General features: G+C 41.9%; 2 protein-coding genes and 1 long non-coding RNA gene across 4 annotated transcripts in view; 1 reads left to right on the forward strand and 2 right to left on the reverse strand.

Annotated features, from left to right (window-relative positions):
* LOC124385132 (NLR family CARD domain-containing protein 3-like) overlaps positions 1–26,379 on the forward strand; it is a 987,530-nt gene that overhangs the window by 454,322 nt on the left and 506,829 nt on the right. The gene's annotated exons all lie outside the window — the stretch shown is intronic.
* Positions 4,562–9,650, reverse strand: LOC124385182. Its single transcript, XR_006925701.1, has 3 exons — positions 9,585–9,650; positions 9,137–9,243; positions 4,562–7,859 (listed from the first exon to the last, which is right to left on the reverse strand). It is a non-coding gene; the product is annotated as an uncharacterized LOC124385182 (long non-coding RNA).
* LOC124385147 (myosin-4-like) lies at positions 21,084–23,423 on the reverse strand. The gene is made up of 2 exons (XM_046848296.1): positions 22,269–23,423; positions 21,084–21,314 (listed from the first exon to the last, which is right to left on the reverse strand). Exon 1 carries the CDS (start codon positions 23,390–23,392, stop codon positions 22,286–22,288), a length of 1,107 nt encoding a protein of 368 aa, XP_046704252.1. The 5' UTR covers positions 23,393–23,423; the 3' UTR covers positions 21,084–21,314; positions 22,269–22,285.

Here is a 26,379-nt window from a genome sequence, read left to right on the forward strand (position 1 = left end):
CTCAGATGAGTTGATGCCTGTGTGCTTTTAAACAGAGCAAAGTCGACTAGCAGAGAGTGCAGTGCAGACCAATGTAAAAGCCCAAAAGTACTGTTCAGATACGAGCCCAAATGCTTTCAAAACTAAAGAAGGTACGACTTAGAAAAGAAGCCCACCAGAATGTGACAAAAAATATAGAAATGATGTCACATTTCAAGTAAACTAATAGAATATATGCACAATAAGTACAGGACAGATGTCCTTCAGAAGAAGTAGTCACAGATGGTCAAAAGGTACCATACATAAGATCACTACCAGAACAAAAAGGAAGAACATGGTGAAGAGGTACAACAAAAATGAAATGGTACATGGTTAGGAGGTATAGAACAGACTCTGAGTTCCAGAGTAAAATGAAAGCACATATGTTCAGAAGATACACCCAGGACCCAGACTTTAGAGCACATCATCTACTCCACTGTAAACAATGTTTTGCACATTCTTCACAAGTAGAAATGTGCATTTAAAATCAAACAGAAATACAAAGAGTTCATTTGTGTGAACCGTTTAACAGGTCTAATTGATCTTGTAAACAAGTCTACGGTTAACAGCGTGATGCAGGCTGCCATTGGTGCATTCTGTTATCAAATTCAACAAGGACCCACTCGTGTCTGCACAGTCTGTATCAGGTCCTGCAACCGAGCAAAGTACTAAAAACGCACACTGAACTTTTTTTATTGTGAGATTCTCAGAAGAAACCCTGTCACGGTCATGCACTACTCAGAGATCTGCTCGTACCGCATTGTCTATAGCAGTGAAGCTAAAGGTAAAAAAACGCTCACCCCCTGCTGAACATCATGGGGTAGGAACTGTCGGCAGGCCTGCAATTATTAGGTACGCCTGCTTCTCTAAGGAAAAGCAGCCCGAGAAGTAGTATGGCAGATTGCTGAAGCTTTATGGTCCTCACCGCTCTAATACACAGCTCAAGCATCCAGGCCATCCTACAGGAGCTCTTTTAGCACAATCCCTTCATAAAATGTCCAACAACCCCGACTACTTGTGCCAGTGTGCTAAGCTGTAGAAGAGAACCAGAAAAGGTATGAAAATCACAGTGCTGAGTTGGACAAAGCTCTTGAGCTTTTACAGGAGCAGGGGTTGTTTGAGAATGCGTGGACAGCGTTTGCCCCTGAAATGGAAGCTGAATGTTTGGAGTGCATCATGGAAAGGATCGACGAAGAGCCCGAACAGGAGAATGAGAAAGACGATGTTCCAGAATACCAGCTTGTTCATGAAGATGGTGACGGACTTGTACAAAAAAATCAAGGCACCACAGTTGAGTGTGGAATATGTACAAAAGCTGTATCAAAGCTCAAACCAGGTGCAGTCATGAATGTTCTACACCGTCCATCAATGGTGCCTGAAGCACGTGTGGGGTCAAAATTCACAAGCAGGTTTTTTTATTTTGTGTCAGGTGGTGCGGTACGTGGAAAACGCACGTAATTAAGTGCATATACGAGGAAGCTACCAAGAACTTACGCCAACTCCCACCTTTAAGTAAAGCAAAGCCTCTGTGTGTGTATGAAGGTGTGCCAGACTACTGGAAAGACCATTTTCAAATAATAAACCTGGTAGAAATCATGCGTCAAAATGAAGACCTCACTTTTGCAAAGCTACTCAACAGAATACGCATGAAGCCAAAGCACAAGGCTCTTAATAAAGAGGACAAAGTGCTGCTTGCTCTGTGTTAACTAACCCCATACTGTCCACACAACATCCTGCACATTTTTGCTGTCAATAAAGAATTAGAGAAACACAACACTGCCATTGTAAATGCACTGCATCCTGACATGGTAATTGTGGAAGCTGTAGACTAAAGAAAAGACCCACGAACAGGAGAGATGAAAAAACACAGTAAACCTGTAAAAGGCAAACAACAGGTTGCAGCTGGGTTAGTGTTAGGGTTAGTGTTAGGGTTAGTGTGTGTAATGCTAATGAGAAATCTGGATGTGGAGGACGGACTCTCTAATGGCAGTTTTGGAGAAACTGCCTAAATTGTCAGTGAAGATCAAATGATCAGACTTGAACGGGACAATCCCAGTGCTGGTCAGAAACACTGCAAGAGGCTCGACGGTGAACAGGATTTGGAGATTTTGCTTTGAAGAGAGAATCAGCAAAGCAGTGGTCAGACAGCAGTTCCTGGTAAGGCTAGCCTATGCCTGCACTGCTCACAAAGTTCAAGAGATGATGATGCAGTCTGCTGTTGTCTTTAAAGCGTTTTTTCGAACCAGGAACGGCCTATGGTGCTCATAGCAGAACAACTTCGCTTCATGGACTGCATATACAGTGGAACCCTGTTATGTTGATGTCGTAGGGGGTCGCCAAAAAGCATCGAGGTAACTGATGATCGAGATAAACGAAAATCAAAATGGCGGCAGTATATTAACGTGCTTGAAATGTCTTTATGTACATGATGTGCGTTAATAAATGAGAATGTGCATGCACGTGTTTTTGGAGGGTTTTTTACACAACAGCGTTGCTGCGATTTGTTTGATGAAGTCAAGCAATTAAAATGTACATACGTTTGTTAACAACAAAAGGCATAAGTGCACCTACTAACAGCAGAGATTTACCAGTATACAATACAAACCACCGTCCATTCTCCATCCAAACCTTTATTATATTCTCCAACATTATAAACACACAGATCACTCAAAAAAAAAAAACAGGGCTGCACAGTGCCGTCTCACATTTAGTCCACATGTGGAAAAAAAAGAAAAATAACCAGTAACTAAGTTTCTGAAAACTTATGACCATCAGGCTGAAGTAATCCACACAAACACACAAAGCAAAGTGTCCGAAAAACTTACGTCCGCGATGCCGAGGGGGAGAGAGGGAGAGAGAGAGAGAGAGAGCGGGAGAGAGAGAGAGAGAGAGAGAGAGAGAGAGTTTGTGAATGGAAAAATAGGGAAATTCAAAAACACCGCGACCGGCGGCACGGTGCAAAGCCGGGAAAAAAACCCCGGAAGATCCAAAACCGAACCCGAAACAAAAACGAGGGACAGAAAAGTCTGAAGTCTGAACGGCCGAAGGGGGCGTGGCAGGTGCTTTCTCGGCCGCTTTCTCTGAAGCTCCGGCTTCAACTCCTTACCGAGAGCGTGCTCCTTACCGAGAGAGCCGTGCTCCTTACCGAGAGAGCCGTGCTCCTTACCGAGAGCCGTGCTCCTTACCGAGAGCGTGCTCCTTACCGAGAGAGCCGTGCTCCTTACCGAGAGAGCCGTGCTCCTTACCGAGCCGTGCTCCTTACCGGCCAGCGTCGTTCCTTACCGAGAGGCCGTGCTCCTTACCGGCCAGCGTCGTTCCTTACCGAGAGAGCGTGCTCCTTACCGAGAGAGCCGTGCTCCTTACCGGCCGCGAGCCGTGCTCCTTACCGAGCCGTGCTCCTTACCGGCCGCGAGCCGTGCTCCTTACCGAGAGCGTGCTCCTTACCGAGCCGTGCTCCTTACCGGCCGCGAGCCGTGCTCCTTACCGAGAGCCGTGCTCCTTACCGAGCCGTGCTCCTTACCGAGAGCGTGCTCCTTACCGAGCCGTGCTCCTTACCGAGAGAGCGTGCTCCTTACCGAGAGCCGTGCTCCTTACCGGCCAGCGTCGTTCCTTACCGAGCCGTGCTCCTTACCGAGAGGCCGTGCTCCTTACCGAGCCGTGCTCCTTACCGAGAGAGCCGTGCTCCTTACCGAGCCGTGCTCCTTACCGAGCCGTGCTCCTTACCGAGCCGTGCTCCTTACCGAGAGCCGTGCTCCTTACCGAGAGCGTGCTCCTTACCGGCCAGCGTCGTTCCTTACCGAGCCGTGCTCCTTACCGAGAGAGCGTGCTCCTTACCGGCCAGCGTCGTTCCTTACCGAGAGGCCGTGCTCCTTACCGGCCAGCGTCGTTCCTTACCGAGAAAACCGTGCTCCTTACCGGCCAGCGTCGTTCCTTACCGAGAGCGTGCTCCTTACCGGCCAGCGTCGTTCCTTACCGAGAGCGTGCTCCTTACCGGCCAGCGTCGTTCCTTACCGAGAGAGCGTGCTCCTTACCGAGCCGTGCTCCTTACCGAGAAAACCGTGCTCCTTACCGAGCCGTGCTCCTTACCGAGAGCGTGCTCCTTACCGGCCAGCGTCGTTCCTTACCGAGAGCCGTGCTCCTTACCGAGCGCCGGCGCTCCGTTCATCGCATAACATTTAACAAAAAAATGCATATGTGCACTTACTAACAGCAGAGATTCACCAGTATACAATACAAACACCTGTAGCAGCTGTAAGGTTTGATTTTTCCGCCACTTTCGCGAGTTCTTCTGCGGCTGCACAGCGCCGATCGACATAACTGATGTTCAAATTTCAATTTTTTCCCCCCTTGTGCTCGAGATATTAGGGTTCCGCGACATAAAAAAGTCGACATAACCGATAAAAAATGCGTAGACAAAGCGAGAATTTGGCGGTTCCACTTCAAAACGTCGACTTAATAGTGTTGTCGAGGTAACCGAGGGTGAGATAACCGGGTTCCACTGTAACAGGAAAATATATGCAGATCCTAAAATAAATAAATCACTTCAAGGCATAAAAACGCTCTCAATGATGTTATGCCACTTTTAGAGCATGTCCAGCTCACAACACACACCCAGAGTATTAAAATCGTCCATCACAATGTACAAGGACTGCTCTCTCACCCATCACACGTCGCTTTCAGATATTCTGTGCACAATGGAAAGTCACTTGTCTGGCTCTTCATTCCACCAAATCTACAGCTGAAAGATGACACTATGTTTACCTGCAGAAGACACGTCTCCTACATGACATATACGGAGATGACAAAAAAGAAAGATGTTCTGTTCTGTACAGAACTGATTCAAGCCCAGGACAGACAGTAAATACATAAAGTTGACTGATCTTGAGTTCCTGCTTATCAAGATCAATGCTCCAGTAACAGTTGTGACTGTATAACCATCAATCACAGAGAAGTGCACACCCCTCGATCATGTTTACACATCACCACCCAAAGTCTGTACTGAATCAGGAGTGCTCCAAACGTACTTCAGCTACCACAAGGCAGTGTATTGTGTATTGTATTATCTCTTTGGTTCTTTCCTTTGATAATTGTTTGGGCTGTGAGCTATTAATCAGGTTGTTTTAAGGATTGTAGCATCAGGCCTTTATTTATTTTTTTATATTTAACATACACTCCATGTATTTATGTGAACTTAGTAGCTTTCGATATTCATCACTTTATTTAATTATCATTATGATTGGACTTGTATATATTATTTTACAGTTGTTTGGTCTGTGTGCTACTAAAGTTTTTTAAAGCTAGTCGTGTCAGGCTTTTATTTTTATACATCTGTAAGACACTAATTATATTAAAGAATGCATATATTTATATATATTTAAATATATTTGAAGGCTCCATCATTGTAATTGGGCTTGTAAAAGTTGTGTATGTTGTTGGTCTGTGGGTCACTAGTGGGGTTTTAAGTAGGTTCGACATGTCGGTCTGTTAATGTAGATGTAACAGAAGATGAGAACTGCAGGACCCCCACAAACAGCACAGAGAGGAAAAGCAAAAGCATGTACACACAGAAGAGTCAGTCGTATCAGTGAAAGAGCTCCCAGGCAGATGCAGGCAGTGAGAGTAGTCCAGCTGTTCCACATAAGAGACAGTGACCACAGCAGCAGTAGCAGTGAGTACAGCAGACCAATTTACACTGAGGAGAGATCACGTCAAGGATTCTGTACATGTGTGTGTTTATATATTAATACACATGCATATAAACTTATATATATATATATATATATATATATATATATAAAATAATTTAATAAGTTTATATCTATTAATCAGTGGCATGTGTATTAATGTGCTTTTCCCATGTCTGTTATTTCTGTTAGCTTCAGGATAACAGCATAGTGATCTTGATTAATTGATCCACAGTAAAGCTTAAAGAGTGTAAATCAGTTTTCCCAAACCCCCGGTACCGGCCCGTGGATCAATTGCTAGCGGTCCACACAAGAAATCATTCACTAGTTCTGTTTTGTTCATTATCCGAGTCTGAAGGAACTTTTATTTTGAAAAATGAACGTATTTTCTCAGTTAGATCTCCAAAATGTAACCCTAAGCTAGCCACATGAGTGAGAGACAGATGTGTTTGGAAAGTTTCTTTGCGAAGGGGAAAAGTGTGAGTGAATGAGTGAAGAGACAGAAGAGACGATGAGTTCCAAAACAAAAGAAGAAAGCTTAAAAGAAATATGGATTTATCATGACAGGTGATCATTCCCACACACCAAGCCCACTCTGCATAACATGCAGTGACCAGCTCTCTAATGAGGCATTGAAGCCTTCAAAACTGCTTCACCACGTGGAGACTAAGCACCCTGGATTAAAAGATAAACCCCCGGAGTATAGTGAAAGAAAAAAAAGCAGGAACATGAACAGAAGGAAATACTGAGGGCCACCACATCAATAAAAGTGAATGCACTGAGAGCATCATACTTGGTGGCTAACCGTATTGCTAAGGCTAAAAAGCCATTGACTACTGGTGAAGACATGATCTTGCCCTCCACTGAAGACATTTGCTGTGAACTTCTAGGAGAGGCTGCTGTTAAAAAGAAGCACAGGTGCCTCTGTCAGCTACACAGTTACTCGCTGCATTGAGGAAATGCTGGAAGACATTGAGAATTGTTGGAGAGGATTAATACATCATCATGATACGCACTCCAGGGTGATGATTCTGAAGCTGCTGCAAAGATCTATCAGAAAAGAAGTCACCACTGGCAGCAGTTCAGTCACAAGGAATGGATCACAAAACTAACTTACTTGTGAGACATATTCTGCCTGCTCAATGAACTCAATCTGTCACTTCAGGGGAAAATCATAACTGTCTTCAAGATGGCAGATAAAGTAGCTGCATTTAAAGCCCAACTGGATTTGTGGGGACGTTTTAGATGTTTCAAACATTAGCGTGGATTAATGGTGAGCCTGAGCCTTGATTCTCCCAGCTGGTGCACGATCACCTGTCTTTGCTTTAAAAAGAGTTTGAGAACTACTTCCCAACCACAAGAGACCCACAAACTGCCAAAGAACAGAGCCACAACCCTTTTTGTCCTTCATAGACAAACTCCAGAGTCAAGTTTGAATCATTGTAATATTGGATCATTCAATAGGACACGACTACAAAAACTGAAACATGGATAAATAGTACAGGATGAAAGACATAAATCATCAGACACTGTTCCCAAAAGGGTTTTCAGTTCCATCATCATGAATATTCTCACTGAAATACGTCACACAATAATTCAGTGTCCAGCTACTGAAATCTGTGTATCTTTCTCAGGTGGTGTGACGTCAGGTGGATGGTAGCCGGTCTCCTGATTGTCCTCGATCCGCTCTGGTGACTCCTTTCCTATTCTTGACGTTATTGGTGCTTGAAGGGCAGGTGTGACTTAAGCACCTAAATGTCGCCCTTCTCCCACCTCACGAGGTCCAGTGACACCAGAGTTCTAATGTGAAGTGTGGTTTATTTGAACAGCGGGACGTCTCACCCTCTGGATCACACTGACTGCATGCTGTTTTGGGTCTGAACAGCACACAGAACCTAAATACGGGGGTTCTTTCTTCTGGGGTGATTTTCTTCTTGTCCGGGTTGGTCAGTGTTCGTTGTCTGACTGGTGAAGAGACGAGGAAAGGATCGGCTGGGTTGCTTTGTTATACATCCTCAGCAGTCTCTCTTTAATGCTTTGGCTGTCTCCCATCGCTCCCTGCTCCGGGTCCGGCACTCCTTCACAGCGGTCTGCGGTGTCAGGAGTCGTCGTCATTGTGCTGCTTGCTGCAGTCCAGGTGCTTTTCCTACATTAGTACTGGTACATATGACACACCTTTCACTGAATCTTGTGTAGGACCCTTTCCACCCCTGTCCCCTACACAGCTACACTACACACAGTAAATCACACTGATGAGTTGTGACACATTCAACACAAACACTACAGTAGTGCACTACATAGACTACAGAATAAGAGCTAATCTCCTGGTTAGGACATCACTCCCTGTACACACCACTAAACTACACACACTATTTAGGACACTGGAGATCTACTAGACACAGAGGTGCTACTGTAATGAGCGATTCCTTTAGACTCACGTGATTATAAAGTCATGGATATGTACCATACTAAAAAACAGACCTACAGAGCACACACACGCACACACACACACTACGTGATGAAGTCTAGTAGATTAGACACGTGTGTGTGCACATTTAGTTATCTCACTGCATAATTCAGTCTATTAAAATTTATTTAAAATTATCACAAAATGTGCACATTTATATTCTTTCATATATTTAATTAATATCACATGAAAAGTGCTGCTTTTCTCTACAAAAATCAGCACGATTTTAAAAGTGATATTGATTTTATACACCAGTTTAATAAATAAGAGATTAGAATATAAGAAATAAGAGTTAATATTAAGAGATTTATGTTTTAGACACCACGTTGCCTGTTTTGCTCGATTTCACCAACAAAAATAATCCAAACAAATCCACAGCACTGTTTTGTGTCTCTGAACAACATGATGGTGTTTCGTTCCTGAATGAATCACTCGTTTAAATGATTCGGTTCAATCGCAATGACTCACTTTTAACAGTGACGTGCTGCCACCTACTGGCGGTTTTAATTTCACATTTAAATTATCTTTTTTATGATCTTAAATATCAGTATGTCAGCTCATGTTAAACGCTGTTAAATGTTCAAAATCACAATTTATTTACTTTATTTATTAATAATTATATAATTATTAAAATGTAACTACAAATAATAGTTTTCTTCCTCACACATATGATACATTATTAAACACAGACAATAAATATCACAATTTTACCCTAAAAACCAGCATTAAATCTTTTTTTAATCATTAATATTTCTGCATTGAGTTTATATGAATAATAATTGATATTTAATTGTTCTCCGTTAGCTTAGCATAGTCTCCCCTGAATATAGCAACTAACTCCTGACAGGATTTTGATCTTTTTTTCCACTTTTACCACCCAAATCATTTCTAGTATATTTCTACAGTCTGAATGATCTCATTTCATACGGTTTTTATTGTAAAATAATAAAGATATCAAAATATTTACCTCAGAAATGAACAGGCGGGAAAAATAATGCTGGATGATTCTGAATGCAGCAGGACTTTTTCTTCTCCTGCGTGTCTAATGGTGTATTTATGTAGTAGCGCCACCGCCTGGTGGGAGAAAATATCAGCATTATCCATTTCTATAATTCAGCATATTTGTAGGAACAATACATCCATTTTTAAAACAAAGCCATTTGTAACATTTCCCATAATAATTATATGATTTGGAAGAAACACACACACATTGACTTATTAGCGTTAGCACGCTATTTCCAACACCACGTGGTCTCCATCCTTAGCATGACTAGCGTGATGTACGAGTTCAACTCTGAACAAACTTTCAAACTCACTTCAACAACTCATTAATGCTCAGAACAATGATATCCACATTTCAGCCCCTTTTCCAAACCTCAACAATAAATTCAACATTGAGTTGATGTATTTATTACCTGGTGGGGAAAATATTAGCATTAAGAATCACAGGACACCGAAATGCTGCTGCTGCTTCATCAGCGTGTGTGGAATGTGTGTGAAATGCGCCCCCTTCTGGTGAACACTCAGAAAACAGGGAAGAGCAAGCAAAGAATCCATTGTCCATATCGCTGTATGTAAGGAAGATCAATCAGCATCAACTCAAATCATACACTACATACATACACAACTCAAATCATACATACATACATATATATACATACATACATAAACAACTCAAATCATACACTATATATACATACATACATACATAAACAACTCAAATCATACACTATACATACATACATAAACAACTCAAATCATACATACATACATAACTCAAATCATACATACATACATAACTCAAATCATACACTACATACATATATACATACATACATATATATACATACATACACAACTCAAATCATACACTATATACATACATACATACATATATATACATACATACATATATATACATACATACATACATACATATATACATACATACATACATATATATACATACATACACATACATACATACATATATATACATACATACACACAACTCAAATCATACACTATATACATACATACATAACTCAAATCATACACTATATACATACATACACAACTCAAATCATACACTACATACATACATACATACACAACTCAAATCATACACTACATACATACATACACAACTCAAATCATACACTACATACATACATACACAACTCAAATCATACACTACATACATACATACACAACTCAAATCATACACTACATACATACATACATACACAACTCAAATCATACACTACATACATACATACACATACATACATACTCAAATCATACACTACATACATACATAAACAACTCAAATCATACACTATATACATACATACATACATACATACATACATACATATACACAACTCAAATCATACACTATATATATACATAACTCAAATCATACACTACATACATACATACACAACTCAAATCATACACTACATACATACATAACTCAAATCATATACATACATACATACATACATACATACATACAACTCAAATCATACACTACATACATACATACACAACTCAAATCATACACTACATACATACACAACTCAAATCATACACTACATACATACATACAACTCAAATCATACACTACATACATACATACAACTCAAATCATACATACATACATACACAACTCAAATCATACACTACATACATACATACATACATACAACTCAAATCATATACATACATACATACATACACAACTCAAATCATACACTACATACATACATAAACAACTCAAATCATACACTATATATATATATACATATATACATACATACATACATACATACATACATACACAACTCAAATCATACACTACATACATATATACACAACTCAAATCATACACTATATATACATACACAACTCAAATCATACACTACATACATATATATATATATACATACATATATACATACATACATACATATATACACAACTCAAATCATACACTACATACATACATACATACATACATACATACATAACTCAAATCATACACTACATACATACACAACTCAAATCATACACTACATACATACATACATACATACATACACAACTCAAATCATACACTACATACATACATAAACAACTCAAATCATACACTATATATACATACATACATACATACATACATACATACATACACAACTCAAATCATACACTACATACATACAACTCAAATCATACACTACATACATACATACATACATACATACATACACAATTCAAATCATACACTATATACATACATACACAACTCAAATCATACACTACATACATACATACATACACAACTCAAATCATACATACATACATACATACACAACTCAAATCATACACATACATACATACATACATACACATACATACACAACTCAAATCATATACATACATACATACATACATACACAACTCAAATCATACACTACATACATACATACACAACTCAAATCATACACTACATACATACATACATACACAACTCAAATCATACTACATACATACATACACAACTCAAATCATACACTACATATACATACATACACATACATACATACATACATACATACATACATACATACATACACAACTCAAATCATACACTATATACATACATACATACACAACTCAAATCATACACTACATACATACATACATACAACTCAAATCATACACTACATACATACATACACAACTCAAATCATACACTACATACATACATAAACAACTCAAATCATACACTATATACATACATACATACATACATACATACATATATACATACATACACAACTCAAATCATACACTACATACATACATACACAACTCAAATCATACACTACATACATACATACACAACTCAAATCATATACATACATACATAACTCAAATCATACACTACATACATACATACATACATACATACATATACATACATACATACATACATACATACATACATACATAACTCAAATCATACACTACATACATACACAACTCAAATCATACACTACATACATACATACATACATACACAACTCAAATCATACACTACATACATACATAAACAACTCAAATCATACACTACATACATACATACATACATACATACATACACAACTCAAATCATACACTACATACATACACAACTCAAATCATACACTACATACATACATACATACATACATACACAATTCAAATCATACACTATATACATACATACACAACTCAAATCATACACTACATACATACATACACAACTCAAATCATACACTACATACATGTCAAGTCAGGTTTATTTGTATAGCGCTTTTCACAACAGACATTGTCTCAAAGCAGCTTTACAGAAATCAACAGTGAAGGTGAATGGTGTGTGTTTATCCCTGATGAGCAGCCGTGGCGACTGTGGCAAGAAAAAACTCCCTTAGATGTTATGAGGAAAAAACCTTGAGAGGAACCAGACTCAAAAGGGGAACCCATCCTCATTTGGGTGACATCAAGAGTTTGATCATACATACATACATACACAACTCAAATCATACACACTATGCAGTAGTATGGAAGCATAGAGGAGACAAGTCGTGCAGCTGCATTTTGGATCATTTGCAGTGGACTATTCGACCACTGCTCCCTTCACTGGCTTCCAGTAGCTGCACGTATCAGATTCAAAACACTGATGCTTGCCTACAAGGCCAAAAATGGACCAGCACCATCTTACCTCAGTGACCTCATCACATCTCGCACTGCACCACGCTGTCTGAGATCCTCCAGCACTGCTCGACTGGTACCACCTTCTCTCAGAATGAGAGGTAAGTACAATTCAAGGCTCTTCTCTGTTCTGGCACCGAGGTGGTGGAATGAACTTCCCCTAGATGTCCGTACAGCAAAGTCCCTGATTATCTTTAAGCGACGACTGAAGACCTACCTCTTTCTGAAATACCTAAATTAGCACTTTCCAAGTTTGTAGAATTCGAGTTATATTTATATTGAGTTTGTATTCTTGCGTACCAGTGTAGATTTATTAATTACTAGAGATTTAAAGCACGTTTGTACGTCGCTCTGGATAAGAGCTTCTGCTAAATGCCGCAAATGTAAATGTAAATGTAAATGAGACACATTCCATTTCAAATACAATCTTCAACATGATAATGGATTTCCCGATTTACATTTTACATTAGCATATCTGCAAAGTTTGAAGCAAAAACAAAATTACATTTATATCATTATCATCATTTTCCAACAGTAGTTTTAATATGTACATTTCATACACATTCTAATGCTTTATAAGTTGCAAAATATGATGAAAATTAAAAAATAACCCAAATTGATTTGATATGTGTAACTTGTCCAAGCAGGAATGATACCAAAATGATCCTAAATGCATTAAGACTCATGTTGAGGACACTGAGAAAATTCAGTGTGTATTTTAAAATGCATTCTCAGCCAGAGGTACAGCAAAAAGGTAGCGGTTTCACTGCTGAACCTTGATGGTGGTGGAAGATCGATTGTCTTGGTCCCGGTCAAGGGGAGTGGGACGACCGGCTTCTGCTAGCGTGTCTCAGCCCGGGAAAGGGTTTGTTCTCCACTTCCAGACCAGTGAATACGAGCGGTACCTCTGGATTACAGCCTCTGGGGGGCGCTGCACATTACGAGTCTGAATCTCTGGAGAGTAGGTTGTGTATTATTTACATTTAAATGTTTTTGTCATGTTATTAGATAAATATTGATTGTGAACTGCTCCAGATGTTGTAGGTGCACAGTTGTGGTTGTAGTGTAGAGGTTTGGGTTCAGAAAAGTTTTTTGAAAAGAGTATTGCTTACTCCTCCACTAGTAGAGGGCATGTGGCTTAAAAGTATTTGTCCGTCCCATTGGCTTTTCCAATCCACTTCATTTTTAAGGTCACTGTGTGATTCCTGAATAAACATCAATCTGTTTCTGCTTTAGAACCTCAAACAGAACCAACCTTTTTTGAACATCTCGAGCACAATTTAGATCACGGGTTCCTACTTTTACCTTCTTCATATATAAAAAAGAGTTTTTTATGCTGTAAACTGTGTTTCAATCTTCGACATTTGTCTCTTGAGTTTACTCACAATTTTCCTGAGCTGGTAAACTTCCTTATCTGAAAAGACGACTTCTTTCATTAACGTTTTCACATTATTTATAAAGCTCATACCATCAGAGAAATAATCCTCCACCTCCACACCTGGTAACTCTTTAGTCTCGAATAAAAAAGTGCTGATCTCCCCAGAATTGTACTTCACACACCTCTTTTCACATTCATTTTGTAATGGTGAGTAAGAACAGTGTTGGAATCTGATGAATCACCATCGTTATCAGGCAGATTCTCAGCGTCACCTTTCCCTATTTTCTTTTGTTTATTTGTTTTGCTGCAACAGAGCTGTTTTCTTTTTGTTGGGACTTTCAAAACTGGTTTTGTCTCTGGGTCGGTCTTACAGCTGTTATCTATTTTATCAATGTTCATTGCAACAGAACAGGAACAGAAATGTCTCCAGCTGTGTTTGCAGGTTCTTCTACTGCAGGTTTATCTGCCGTGTCAGTGGTTGCTGGAGCGTTGCTCACACCGGCCTCGGCTGCACCCCCCGGGGGCTTCGTTTGTCTGAGTTTCAGAGCTGGGCGGTGCGGCGCGAGCACCGGTGATGTCAGACCCGGCCTCGGCAGGCTTCACCAGCTCATGCTTTCCAGCATCGGTGTTGTTTTGATTCAGGGTCTCAGGGCATGCACACACAACTAAATCATTTCATGCTTGTTTCAGATGTTGACAGTATAACAGTAATAATCAAATTCATCAACTCTGATATTAAAGGATAAATTCAGCGTATCTGCATTGTTCTTCAGAACCATGTAAACCTGTCTTCAGAAAGACACAATGTGCTTTAATAGTGGTGATTTTCACCCGAGAGCAATTTTCCTGATAGGTGGGACCAACTTGCCATAAAAAAGACAACTCTTTTACCAGGCTTCCATCTTTTAAAAAAGAGGGGACGTTTGAGATGATGATTTTTAGACGGGCTGCTGAGTGGGAAAACAGGTACCACAATCCTACACACTCCTCTACCTTCGCTTTACACAACACCTTCACTCCATCACGCCGGGTTAAACCCTCACAGCTCATCCTGCACAATCCTACACACTCCTCTACCCTCGCTTTACACAACACCTTCACTCCATCACGCCGGGTTAAACCCTCACAGCTCATCCTGTACAATCCTACACACTCCTCTACCCTCGCTTTACACAACACCTTCACTCCATCACGCCGGGTTAAACCTCACAGCTCATCCTGCACAATCCTACACTCCTCTACCCTCGCTTTACACAACACCTTCACTCCATCACGCGGGTTAAACCTCACAGCTCATCCTGCACAATCCTACACACTCCTCTACCCTCGCTTTACACAACACCTTCACTCCATCACGCGGGTTAAACCTCACAGCTCATCCTGTACAATCCTACACACCTCTACCCTCGCTTTACACAACACCTTCACTCCATCACGCCGGGTAAACCCTCACAGCTCATCCTGTACAATCCTACACACCTCTACCCTCGCTTTACACAACACCTTCACTCCATCACGCGGGTTAAACCTCACAGCTCATCCTGTACAATCCTACACACCTCTACCCTCGCTTTACAACACCTTCACTCCATCACGCCGGGTAAACCCTCACAGCTCATCCTGTACAATCCTACACTCCTCTACCCTCGCTGTACACAACACCTTCACTCCATCACGCCGGGTTAATCCTCACAGCTCATCCTGCACAATCCTACACACCTCTACCTCGCTTTACACAACACCTTCACTCCATCACGCCGGGTTAAACCTCACAGCTCATCCTGTACAATCCTACACACTCCTCTACCTCGCTTTACACAACACCTTCACTCCATCACGCTGGTTAAACCTCACAGCTCATCCTGTACAATCTACACACTCCTCTACCCTCGCACACAACACCTTCACTCCATCACTGGTTAAACCTCACAGCTCATCCTGTACAATCCTACACACCTCTACCCTCGCTTTACACAACACCTTCACTCCATCACGCGGGTTAATCCTCACAGCTCATCCTGCACAATCCTACACACCTCTACCCTCGCTTTACACAACACCTTCACTCCATCACTGGTTAAACCTCACAGCTCATCCTGTACAATCCTACACACTCCTCTACCCTCGCTTACACAACACCTTCACTCCATCACGCCGGGTTAATCCTCACAGCTCATCCTGTACAATCCTACACCTCTACCCTCGCTTTACACAACACCTTCACTCAATCACGCCGGGTTAAACCTCACAGCTCATCCTGTACAATCCTACACACTCCTCTACCCTCGCTTACACAACACCTTCACTCCATCACGGGTAAACCCTCACAGCTCATCCTGTACAATCCTACACACTCCTCTACCCTCGCTACACAACACCTTCACTCCATCACGCCGGGTAAACCTCACAGCTCATCCTGCACAATCCTACACACCTCTACCCTCGCTTACACAACACCTTCACCCATCACGCCGGGTTAAACCTCACAGCTCATCCTGTACAATCCTACACACCTCTACCCTCGCTTTACACAACACCTTCACTCCATCACGCTGGTTAAACCTCACAGCTCATCCTGTACAATCCTACACACTCCTCTACCCTCGCTTACACAACACCTTCACTCCATCACGCGGGTTAAACCTCACAGCTCATCCTGTACAATCCTACACACCTCTACCTCGCTTACACAACACCTTCACTCCATCACGCCGGGTTAAACCTCACAGCTCATCCTGTACAATCCTACACACTCCTCTACCCTCTCTTTACACAACACCTTCACTCCATCACGCCGGGTTAAACCTCACAGCTCATCCTGTACAATCCACACACTCCTCTACCTCGCTTTACACAACACCTTCACTCCATCACGCCGGGTAAACCCTCACAGCTCATCCTGTACAATCCTACACACTCCTCTACCCTCGCTTTACACAACACCTTCACTCCATCACGCCGGGTTAATCCTCACAGCTCATCCTGCACAATCCTACACACTCATCTACCCTCGCTTTACACAACACCTTCACTCCATCACGCTGGTTAAACCTCACAGCTCATCCTGCACAATCCTACACACTCCTCTACCCTCGCTGTACACAACACCTTCACTCCATCACGCCGGGTAAAACCCTCACAGCTCATCCTACACAATCCTACACACTCTCTACCCTCGCTTACACAACACCTTCACCCATCACGCCGGGTAAACCCTCACAGCTCATCCTACACAATCCTACACCTCTACCCTCGCTTACACAACACCTTCACTCCATCACGCTGGTTAATCCTCACAGCTCATCCTGTACAATCCTACACTCCTCTACCCTCGCTTTACACAACACCTTCACTCCATCACGCCGGGTTAAACCTCACAGCTCATCCTGTACAATCCTACACACCTCTACCTCGCTTACACAACACCTTCACTCCATCACGCCGGTTAAACCTCACAGCTCATCCTGTACAATCCTACACACCTCTACCCTCGCTTACACAACACCTTCACTCCATCACGCTGGTAAACCCTCACAGCTCATCCTGTACAATCCTACACACTCCTCTACCCTCGCACACAACACCTTCACTCCATCACGCCGGGTTAAACCTCACAGCTCATCCTGTACAATCCTACACACTCCTCTACCCTCGCTTACACAACACCTTCACTCCATCACGCTGGTTAAACCTCACAGCTCATCCTGTACAATCCTACACACTCCTCTACCCTCGCTTTACACAACACCTTCACTCCATCACGCCGGGTAAACCCTCACAGCTCATCCTGTACAATCCTACACACTCCTCTACCCTCGCTTTACACAACACCTTCACTCCATCACGCCGGGTTAATCCTCACAGCTCATCCTGCACAATCCTACACACTCATCTACCCTCGCTTTACACAACACCTTCACTCCATCACGCCGGGTTAAACCCTCACAGCTCATCCTGCACAATCCTACACACCTCTACCTCGCTTTACACAACACCTTCACTCCATCACGCCGGGTAAAACCCTCACAGCTCATCCTACACAATCCTACACACTCCTCTACCCTCGCTTTACACAACACCTTCACTCCATCACGCCGGGTTAATCCCTCACAGCTCATCCTGTACAATCCTACACACTCCTCTACCCTCGCTTTACACAACACCTTCACTCCATCACGCTGGTTAAACCTCACAGCTCATCCTGTACAATCCTACACACTCCTCTACCCTCGCTTTACACAACACCTTCACTCCATCACGCCGGGTTAAACCTCACAGCTCATCCTGTACAATCCTACACACTCCTCTACCCTCGCTTTACACAACACCTTCACTCCATCACGCCGGGTTAAACCTCACAGCTCATCCTGTACAATCCTACACACTCCTCTACCCTCGCTTTACACAACACCTTCACTCCATCACGCCGGGTAAAACCCTCACAGCTCATCCTGTACAATCCTACACACTCCTCTACCCTCGCTTTACACAACACCTTCACTCCATCACGGGTTAAACCTCACAGCTCATCCTGCACAATCCTACACACTCCTCTACCTCGCTTTACACAACACCTTCACTCCAATCACGCCGGGTTAAACCTCACAGCTCATCCTGCACAATCCTACACCTCTACCCTCGCTTTACACAACACCTTCACTCAATCACGCCGGGTTAAACCTCACAGCTCATCCTGCACAATCCTACACACTCCTCTACCCTCGCTTTACACAACACCTTCACTCCATCACTGGTTAAACCTCACAGCTCATCCTGCACAATCCTACACACCTCTACCCTCGCTTTACACAACACCTTCACTCCATCACGCGGGTTAATCCTCACAGCTCATCCTGCACAATCCTACACACTCCTCTACCCTCGCTTTACACAACACCTTCACTCCATCACTGGTTAAACCTCACAGCTCATCCTGTACAATCCTACACCTCCTCTACCCTCGCTTTACACAACACCTTCACTCCATCACGCCGGGTAAACCTCACAGCTCATCCTGTACAATCCTACACACTCCTCTACCCTCGCTTTACACAACACCTTCACTCCATCACGCCGGGTAAACCTCACAGCTCATCCTGTACAATCCTACACACTCCTCTACCCTCGCTGTACACAACACCTTCACTCCATCACGCCGGGTTAATCCTCACAGCTCATCCTGTACAATCCTACACTCCTCTACCCTCGCTTTACACAACACCTTCACTCCATCACGCCGGGTTAAACCTCACAGCTCATCCTGCACAATCCCACACTCCTCTACCCTCGCTTTACACAACACCTTCACTCCATCACGCCGGGTTAATCCTCACAGCTCATCCTGCACAATCCTACACACTCCTCTACCCTCTCTTTACACAACACCTTCACTCCATCACGCCGGGTTAAACCTCACAGCTCATCCTGTACAATCCTACACGCTCCTCTACCCTCGCTTTACACAACACCTTCACTCCATCACGCCGGGTAAACCTCACAGCTCATCCTGTACAATCCTTCCACGCTTCCAGCGTGAAGTCTACACACCAAACAAAACTCTAAGTCTATCTGTCGTTTTATAAACACACAAACACAAAAAACAAACAAAAACAAAGAAAATACCAAGCAAAAGGCGTAGAAGAAGTAAGAGAAAAGAATAAAGCACAACCACACGCAGTCGCCACTCACTCAAGCTCCGCCCACTCACTCACAGCATGCACTCAGTGTGTGTGTGTGTATGTGTGTGTGAGAGAGAGAGAAAAAGAGAGTGTGTGTGTGTGTGTGTGTGTATGTGTGTGTGTGTGTGAGAGAGAGAAAACACTCTCTTCCCTCTCTCACATACACACACACACACACACACACACACACACACACACACTCTGTCTCTGTCTCTCTCTCTCTTTACACACACACACACACACACAGACACACACACACACACACACACACACTCTTTTTCTCTCTCTCACACTCACACACACACACTCTCACTTTCTCTCTCTCCCTCTTTCTCTCTCCCTCTCTCTCCCTTTTTCTCTCTCTCTCTCACTCACACATACACACTCTCTAACTTTCTCTCTCTCCCTGTTTCTCTCTCCCTCTCTCTCCTTTTCTCTCTCTTTCTCTCTCTCTGTTTCTCTCGCTCTTTCAGCTCAGCACTGTTCAGTTCGAATGAAATGGAGGAGTGGAGAGGAGAGCTGAAGAGAGAGAGAGAGAGAGGAGGAGAGATGAAGAGAGAGGAGGAGAGATGAAGAGAGAGAGAGGAGGAGAGATGACGAGAGAGAGGAGAAGAGATAAAAAAAGGAGGAGAGATGAGAGGGTGAGGAGGAGAGATGAAGAGGAAGAAGAGAGGAAGAGAGAGAGAGACAATAATAATAATAATAATAATAATAATAATAATAATAACAGTAATAATAAGAAGAAGAAGAGTAATAATGATAATAATAATAATAATAATAATAATAATAATTAAAAAAATTATATTTTTTTATATACTACTTTACTAATACCTCTGTAGCTGCACTTTCCAAAGATACAACAATTTTAGTGTTGAATAATAAAATTACCAGATTATTTTCACTTTTCTATATAAGAATGAAGGAGAGAACCCAGGTGGAGGTGTGAGGTGTTTCAGGATGTTAGTGTAGATGTGGAGTTCAAGCTGTTATTGATGTTTGCAGAGTGAAACTGAGCGAATGATCAAAACAATGCTGTATATAATAATAATGAATCAAAATGCAGTTGTGCTGCTCCGAATCCCACACACAGAGAGACAAAGTGATGCCAGAAGATTCCATTTATTAATTTATATACAGAGATATTATTCTTATTCTTATTACAGTTCTGATCTTCTCTTTCATTTCTCCATCATCTCCTTTTCTCCTCTGATTTCTTCTGACTCACTGCTCGTGGTTTTCTTGTACAGTGTGTTGAATCTCAGAGTAATAAACACATTAGAAATAACAGAGGCAGAAGAAGGGATGATCTTGACTGTGTGCTGTGGTGAAACCTGTAATAAAGCGATACGACAAAATTCAAAACCTTTGTGTTAATAAACATGTCATAATGAGAGACTGTAATATTACTGTACACTGCTGTTCTCTCTCTTTCTAGTCGTCTGAGCTGAACTCAAAGATCTACCACTTTTTCTATCTGCACAAAATCCCTATTTCTCTCCAATATTGTTCACAAATGTGTAAATGTGTGTTAGTGATCACTTCTTCTTCACCCAGAGAATCATCACCTCACAGGTGTAGCAGATCAGGATGCTGATTAACAGCATGATTACTGCACAGGTGTTCCTCAGACTGGACACAATAAAAGTCCACTCTAAAATGTACAGTTTTCTCACAGCACGATGTCACAGATGTTGCAGGTGTTGAGGGAGCGTGTGATCCACATGCTGACTGCAGGAACGTCCACCAGAGCTGTTGCTCCTGAATTGAATGTTCATTTCTCTACCATAAGCATCTCCAAAAGAGTTTCAGAGAATTTTCAGTACATCCAACAGACCATACAACCGCAAAGCACGTGTAACCACACCAGCCCAGGACCCCCACATCCAGCATCTTCACCTCCAACATTGTCTGAGACCAGACCCCCGGACAGCTGCTGCAACATCTGTTTACATAACCAAAGTGTTTCTGCTCACACTGTCAGAAAGCGTCTCATTTTAGAGTGGACTTTTATTGTGTCCAGTCTGAGGAACACCTGTGCAGTAATCATGCTGTTAATCAGCATCCTGATCTGCTACACCTGTGAGGTGATGATTCTCTGGGTGAAGAAGAAGTGATCACTAACACACATTTACACATTTGTGAACAATATTGGAGAGAAATAGGATTTGGGGCAGATAGAAAAAGTGGTAGATCTTTGAGTTCAGCTCATGAAAACTGGGGCAGAAACAAAAGTGTTGAGTTTATAATTTAGTTCAGTGTGTAAACTACAGAAAGAAACTTCTTACCTTCACATTAATGTTCATCACCATCTGTTGTAAAATCCCTTATAGTTCTCATTCTTCTTCTTCAGTTTTTTCAACTCGTCCTTCATACTCTGCATCGCAGGATAAAAAGTGCACAACTCTTTAGAGTCTGTCGACAGACTAGTAACCAGTTCTCTTGTATTCTCCTTTGTTTGCTTATTCGTTTTCACATGGTGCTTCATTATCTTCTTAATCCTTTTCTTCTCGTTGCTCTCCTGGCTGGTAAAGAAGCTTAGAGACAGTCCACTGTCCAGATGTCTCTTCATTATATTTTTTTCCTGAACCAGAGCATTTATCACCCATAAAGAAATAAATTCTCTGGCTTGGCTTTTAGAATACTCTAGCAAAAGTCTGTTACTCTCCTTCTTCAACTCCTGGATTTTCTGGATTTTATACTTCTTCCACAGCTTCTGGAACCACTTTGGACCAAAGTTCTTCAGGCGTCTATTGATTTCTTTGAGGCTCTCCTTCATGTTAGGATCCATGTTCTCTGCTTTTTTATCAAGCTCTTTCACCGTTGCTTTCAGGGCCTCCACTTCTTTAATTATCCCATCCACCTTTTGTTCCTTTTCAATTATCCTCAGTAGCAGTTCTTCACATTGTTCTCTGCATTTATCTTTGAAGATCTTCTGCTCTCTCTCAGCACACTCACACTCCTCTCTCTGCTTCTCCATGTTCCTTTTCTCTGCCTCAATCTGGCACGTCAATCTTGCCACTTCATCCAGGTTTTTCTTAGACAATGCATCAATTTTGTTTTCCAGACCCTTGATCATTTGTTTGCTCGATGCTTCTTTGTCCATGCACTCTTCCAGCTTCAGTGTGAATTCATCTCTCTGCTTCAGCATGTTCCTTTTCTGGTCCTCAATATAGAGGACCAGGCTGGCTCTATCAGCCTTAATTGCTATCAACATGTTATCCTTGAACTTCCTCAGATTCTTGATCAGGTCTTCTTCCTCTGCTTCCTGAGCACCACTCTCTGTGCCTTGTGTCTTCAGGAGCGTGGATTTATTTTTTCCGCTCTCTGGTTTGTTCCTCACATCATTGTGTAAAACGGTGTGTTTATCACGCTGTACCTTACTTCCCTTCTGAACAACCTGCTGCTGCATTGTATCACGTACGAGAACCAGTGTCTAAGGGAGGAAATGAGTGCAAGTGAATTTATAGCGGAGCGGAAACCTGTGACATCACAAGGCAGAATTCTGGCTCCGCCCACCCGTCCGTATAATGCCCCGCCCACCCGAAGTCTGCACCACTCCTTACTAATGTGAATTCTTATGAGGAAGACGTACACGCTGCTCATGTGTGTGTGAAGTAACGACAGAAGAGACTCATGCCGAAGCCGGATCGGTTACAAAATGGTGGATATTTCCGCTACGAGCGTTACTGCAGCCAGTCGCTTTATTCATCTACTTTAACCCGAGTTTAAAATTAAATTGTTCCTGTGTTTTTTATTTTAGTGTTTGATTTAATTCATTTAACGTTATCTATGGGTCAGTATAAACAGTATAAACGTGTGTGGGTCAGTATAAACAGTACATACGTGTGTGGGTCAGTATAAACGTCTGTGGGTCAGTATAAACGTGTGTGGGTCAGTATAAACGTCTGTGGGTCAGTATAAACGTGTGTGGGTCGGTATAAACAGTATAAACGTGTGTGGGTCAGTATAAACATGTGTGGGTCAGTATAAACGTCTGTGGGTCAGTATAAACGTGTGTGGGTCAGTATAAACATCTGTGGGTCAGTATAAACGTGTGTGGGTCAGTATAAACGTCTGTGGGTCAGTATAAGCGTGTGGGTCGGTATAAACAGTATAAACGTGTGGGTCAGTATAAACATGTGTGGGTCAGTATAAACGTGTGGGTCAGTATAAACGTCTGTGGGTCAGTATAAACGTGTGTGGGTCGGTATAAACAGTATAAACGTGTGTGGGTCAGTATAAACATGTGTGGGTCAGTATAAACGTGTGTGGGTGAGTATAAATGTCTGTGGGTCAGTATATACGTGTGTGGGTCAGTCTAAACGTCTGTGGGTCAGTCTAAACGTCTGTGGGTCAGTATATACGTGTTTGGGTCAGTATAAACAGTATATACATGTGTGGGTCAGTCTAAACGTCTGTGGGTCAGTATATACGTGTTTGGGTCAGTATAAACAGTATAAACGTCTGTGGGTCAGTATATACGTGTTTGGGTCAGTATAAACAGTATAAACGTGTGTGGGTCAGTATAAACAGTATATACGTGTGTGGGTCAGTATAAACGTGTGTGGGTCAGTATAAACAGTATATACCTGTGTGGGTCAGTATAAATGTGTGTGGGTCAGTATAAACAGTATAAACGTGTGTGGGTCAGTATAAACAGTATATACGTGTGTGGGTCAGTATAGCGTGTGGGTCATTATAAACAGTATAAACGTGTGTGGGTCAGTATACACGTGTGTGGGTCAGTATAAACAGTATATACGTGTGTGGGTCAGTATATACGTGTGTGGGTCAGTATAAACGTGTGTGGGTCAGTATAAACAGTATATACGTGTGTGGGTCAGTATATACGTGTGTGGGTCAGTATAAACAGTATAAATGTGTGTGGGTCAGTATACACGTGTGTGGGTTAGTATAAACAGTATATACGTGTGTGGGTCAGTATATACGTGTGTGGGTCAGTATAAACAGTATAAACGTGTGTGGGTCAGTATAAACTGTATAAACGTGTGTGAGTCAGTATAAACAGTATATACGTGTGTGGGTCAGTATAAACAGTATACACGTGTGTGGGTCAGTATACACGTGTGTGGGTTAGTATAAACAGTATATACGTGTGTGGGTCAGTATAAACAGTATAAACGTGTGTGGGTCAGTATAAACAGTATAAACGTGTGTGGGTCAGTATAAACAGTATATACGTGTGTGGGTCAGTATAAACAGTATACACGTGTGTGGGTCAGTATAAACAGTATATACGTGTGTGGGTCAGTATAAACGTCTGTGGGTCAGTATAAACAGTATACACGTGTGTGGGTCAGTATAAACAGTATACACGTGTGTGGGTCAGTATAAACAGTATATAAGTGTGCGGGTCAGTATAAACAGTATACACGTGTGTGGGTCAGTATAAACAGTATATACGTGTGTGGGTCAGTATAAACAGTATAAACGTGTGTGGGTCAGTATAAACAGTATAAACGTGTGTGGGTCAGTATAAACAGTATAAACGTGTGTAGGTCAGTATAAACAGTATATACGTGCGTGGGTTAGTATAAACAGTATACACGTGTGTGGGTCAGTATAAACAGTATAAACGTGTGTGGGTCAGTATAAACAGTATAAACGTGTGTGGGTCAGTATAAACAGTATATACGTGTGTGGGTCAGTATAAACAGTATATCGTGTGGGTCAGTATAAACAGTATATACGCGTGTGTGGGTCAGTATAAACAGTATAAACGTGTGTGGGTCAGTATAAACAGTATATACGTGTGTGGGTCACTATAAACAGTATAAACGTGTGTGGGTCAGTATAAACAGTATAAACGTCTGTGGGTCAGTATAAACAGTATAAACGTCTGTGGGTCAGTATAAACAGTATAAACGTGTGTGGGTCAGTATAAACAGTATATACGTGTGTGGGTCAGTATAAACAGTATAAGCGTGTGGGTCAGTATAAACAGTATAAGCGTGTGGGTCAGTATAAACAGTATAAACGTCTGTGGGTCAGTATAAACAGTATAAACGTGTGTGGGTCAGTATAAACAGTATAAACGTGTGTGGGTCAGTATACACGTGTGTGGGTCAGTATAAACGTGTGTGGGTCAGTATAAACGTGTGTGGGTCAGTATAAACAGTATAAACGTGTGTGGGTCAGTATACACGTGTGTGGGTCAGTATAAACGTGTGTGGGTCAGTATAAATGTGTGGGTCAGTATAACGTGTGGGTCAGTATAAACAGTATAAACGTGTGTGGGTCAGAATAAACGTGTGTGGGTCAGTATAAACGTGTGTGGGTCAGTATAAACAGTATAAACGTGTGTGGGTCAGTATAAACCTGTGTGGGTCAGTATAAACATGTGTGGGTCAGTATAAACAGTATAAACGTGTGTGG

The sequence above is a fragment of the Silurus meridionalis genome, chromosome 4 (assembly GCF_014805685.1).
Source record: "Silurus meridionalis isolate SWU-2019-XX chromosome 4, ASM1480568v1, whole genome shotgun sequence".
Taxonomy (NCBI): domain Eukaryota; kingdom Metazoa; phylum Chordata; class Actinopteri; order Siluriformes; family Siluridae; genus Silurus; species Silurus meridionalis.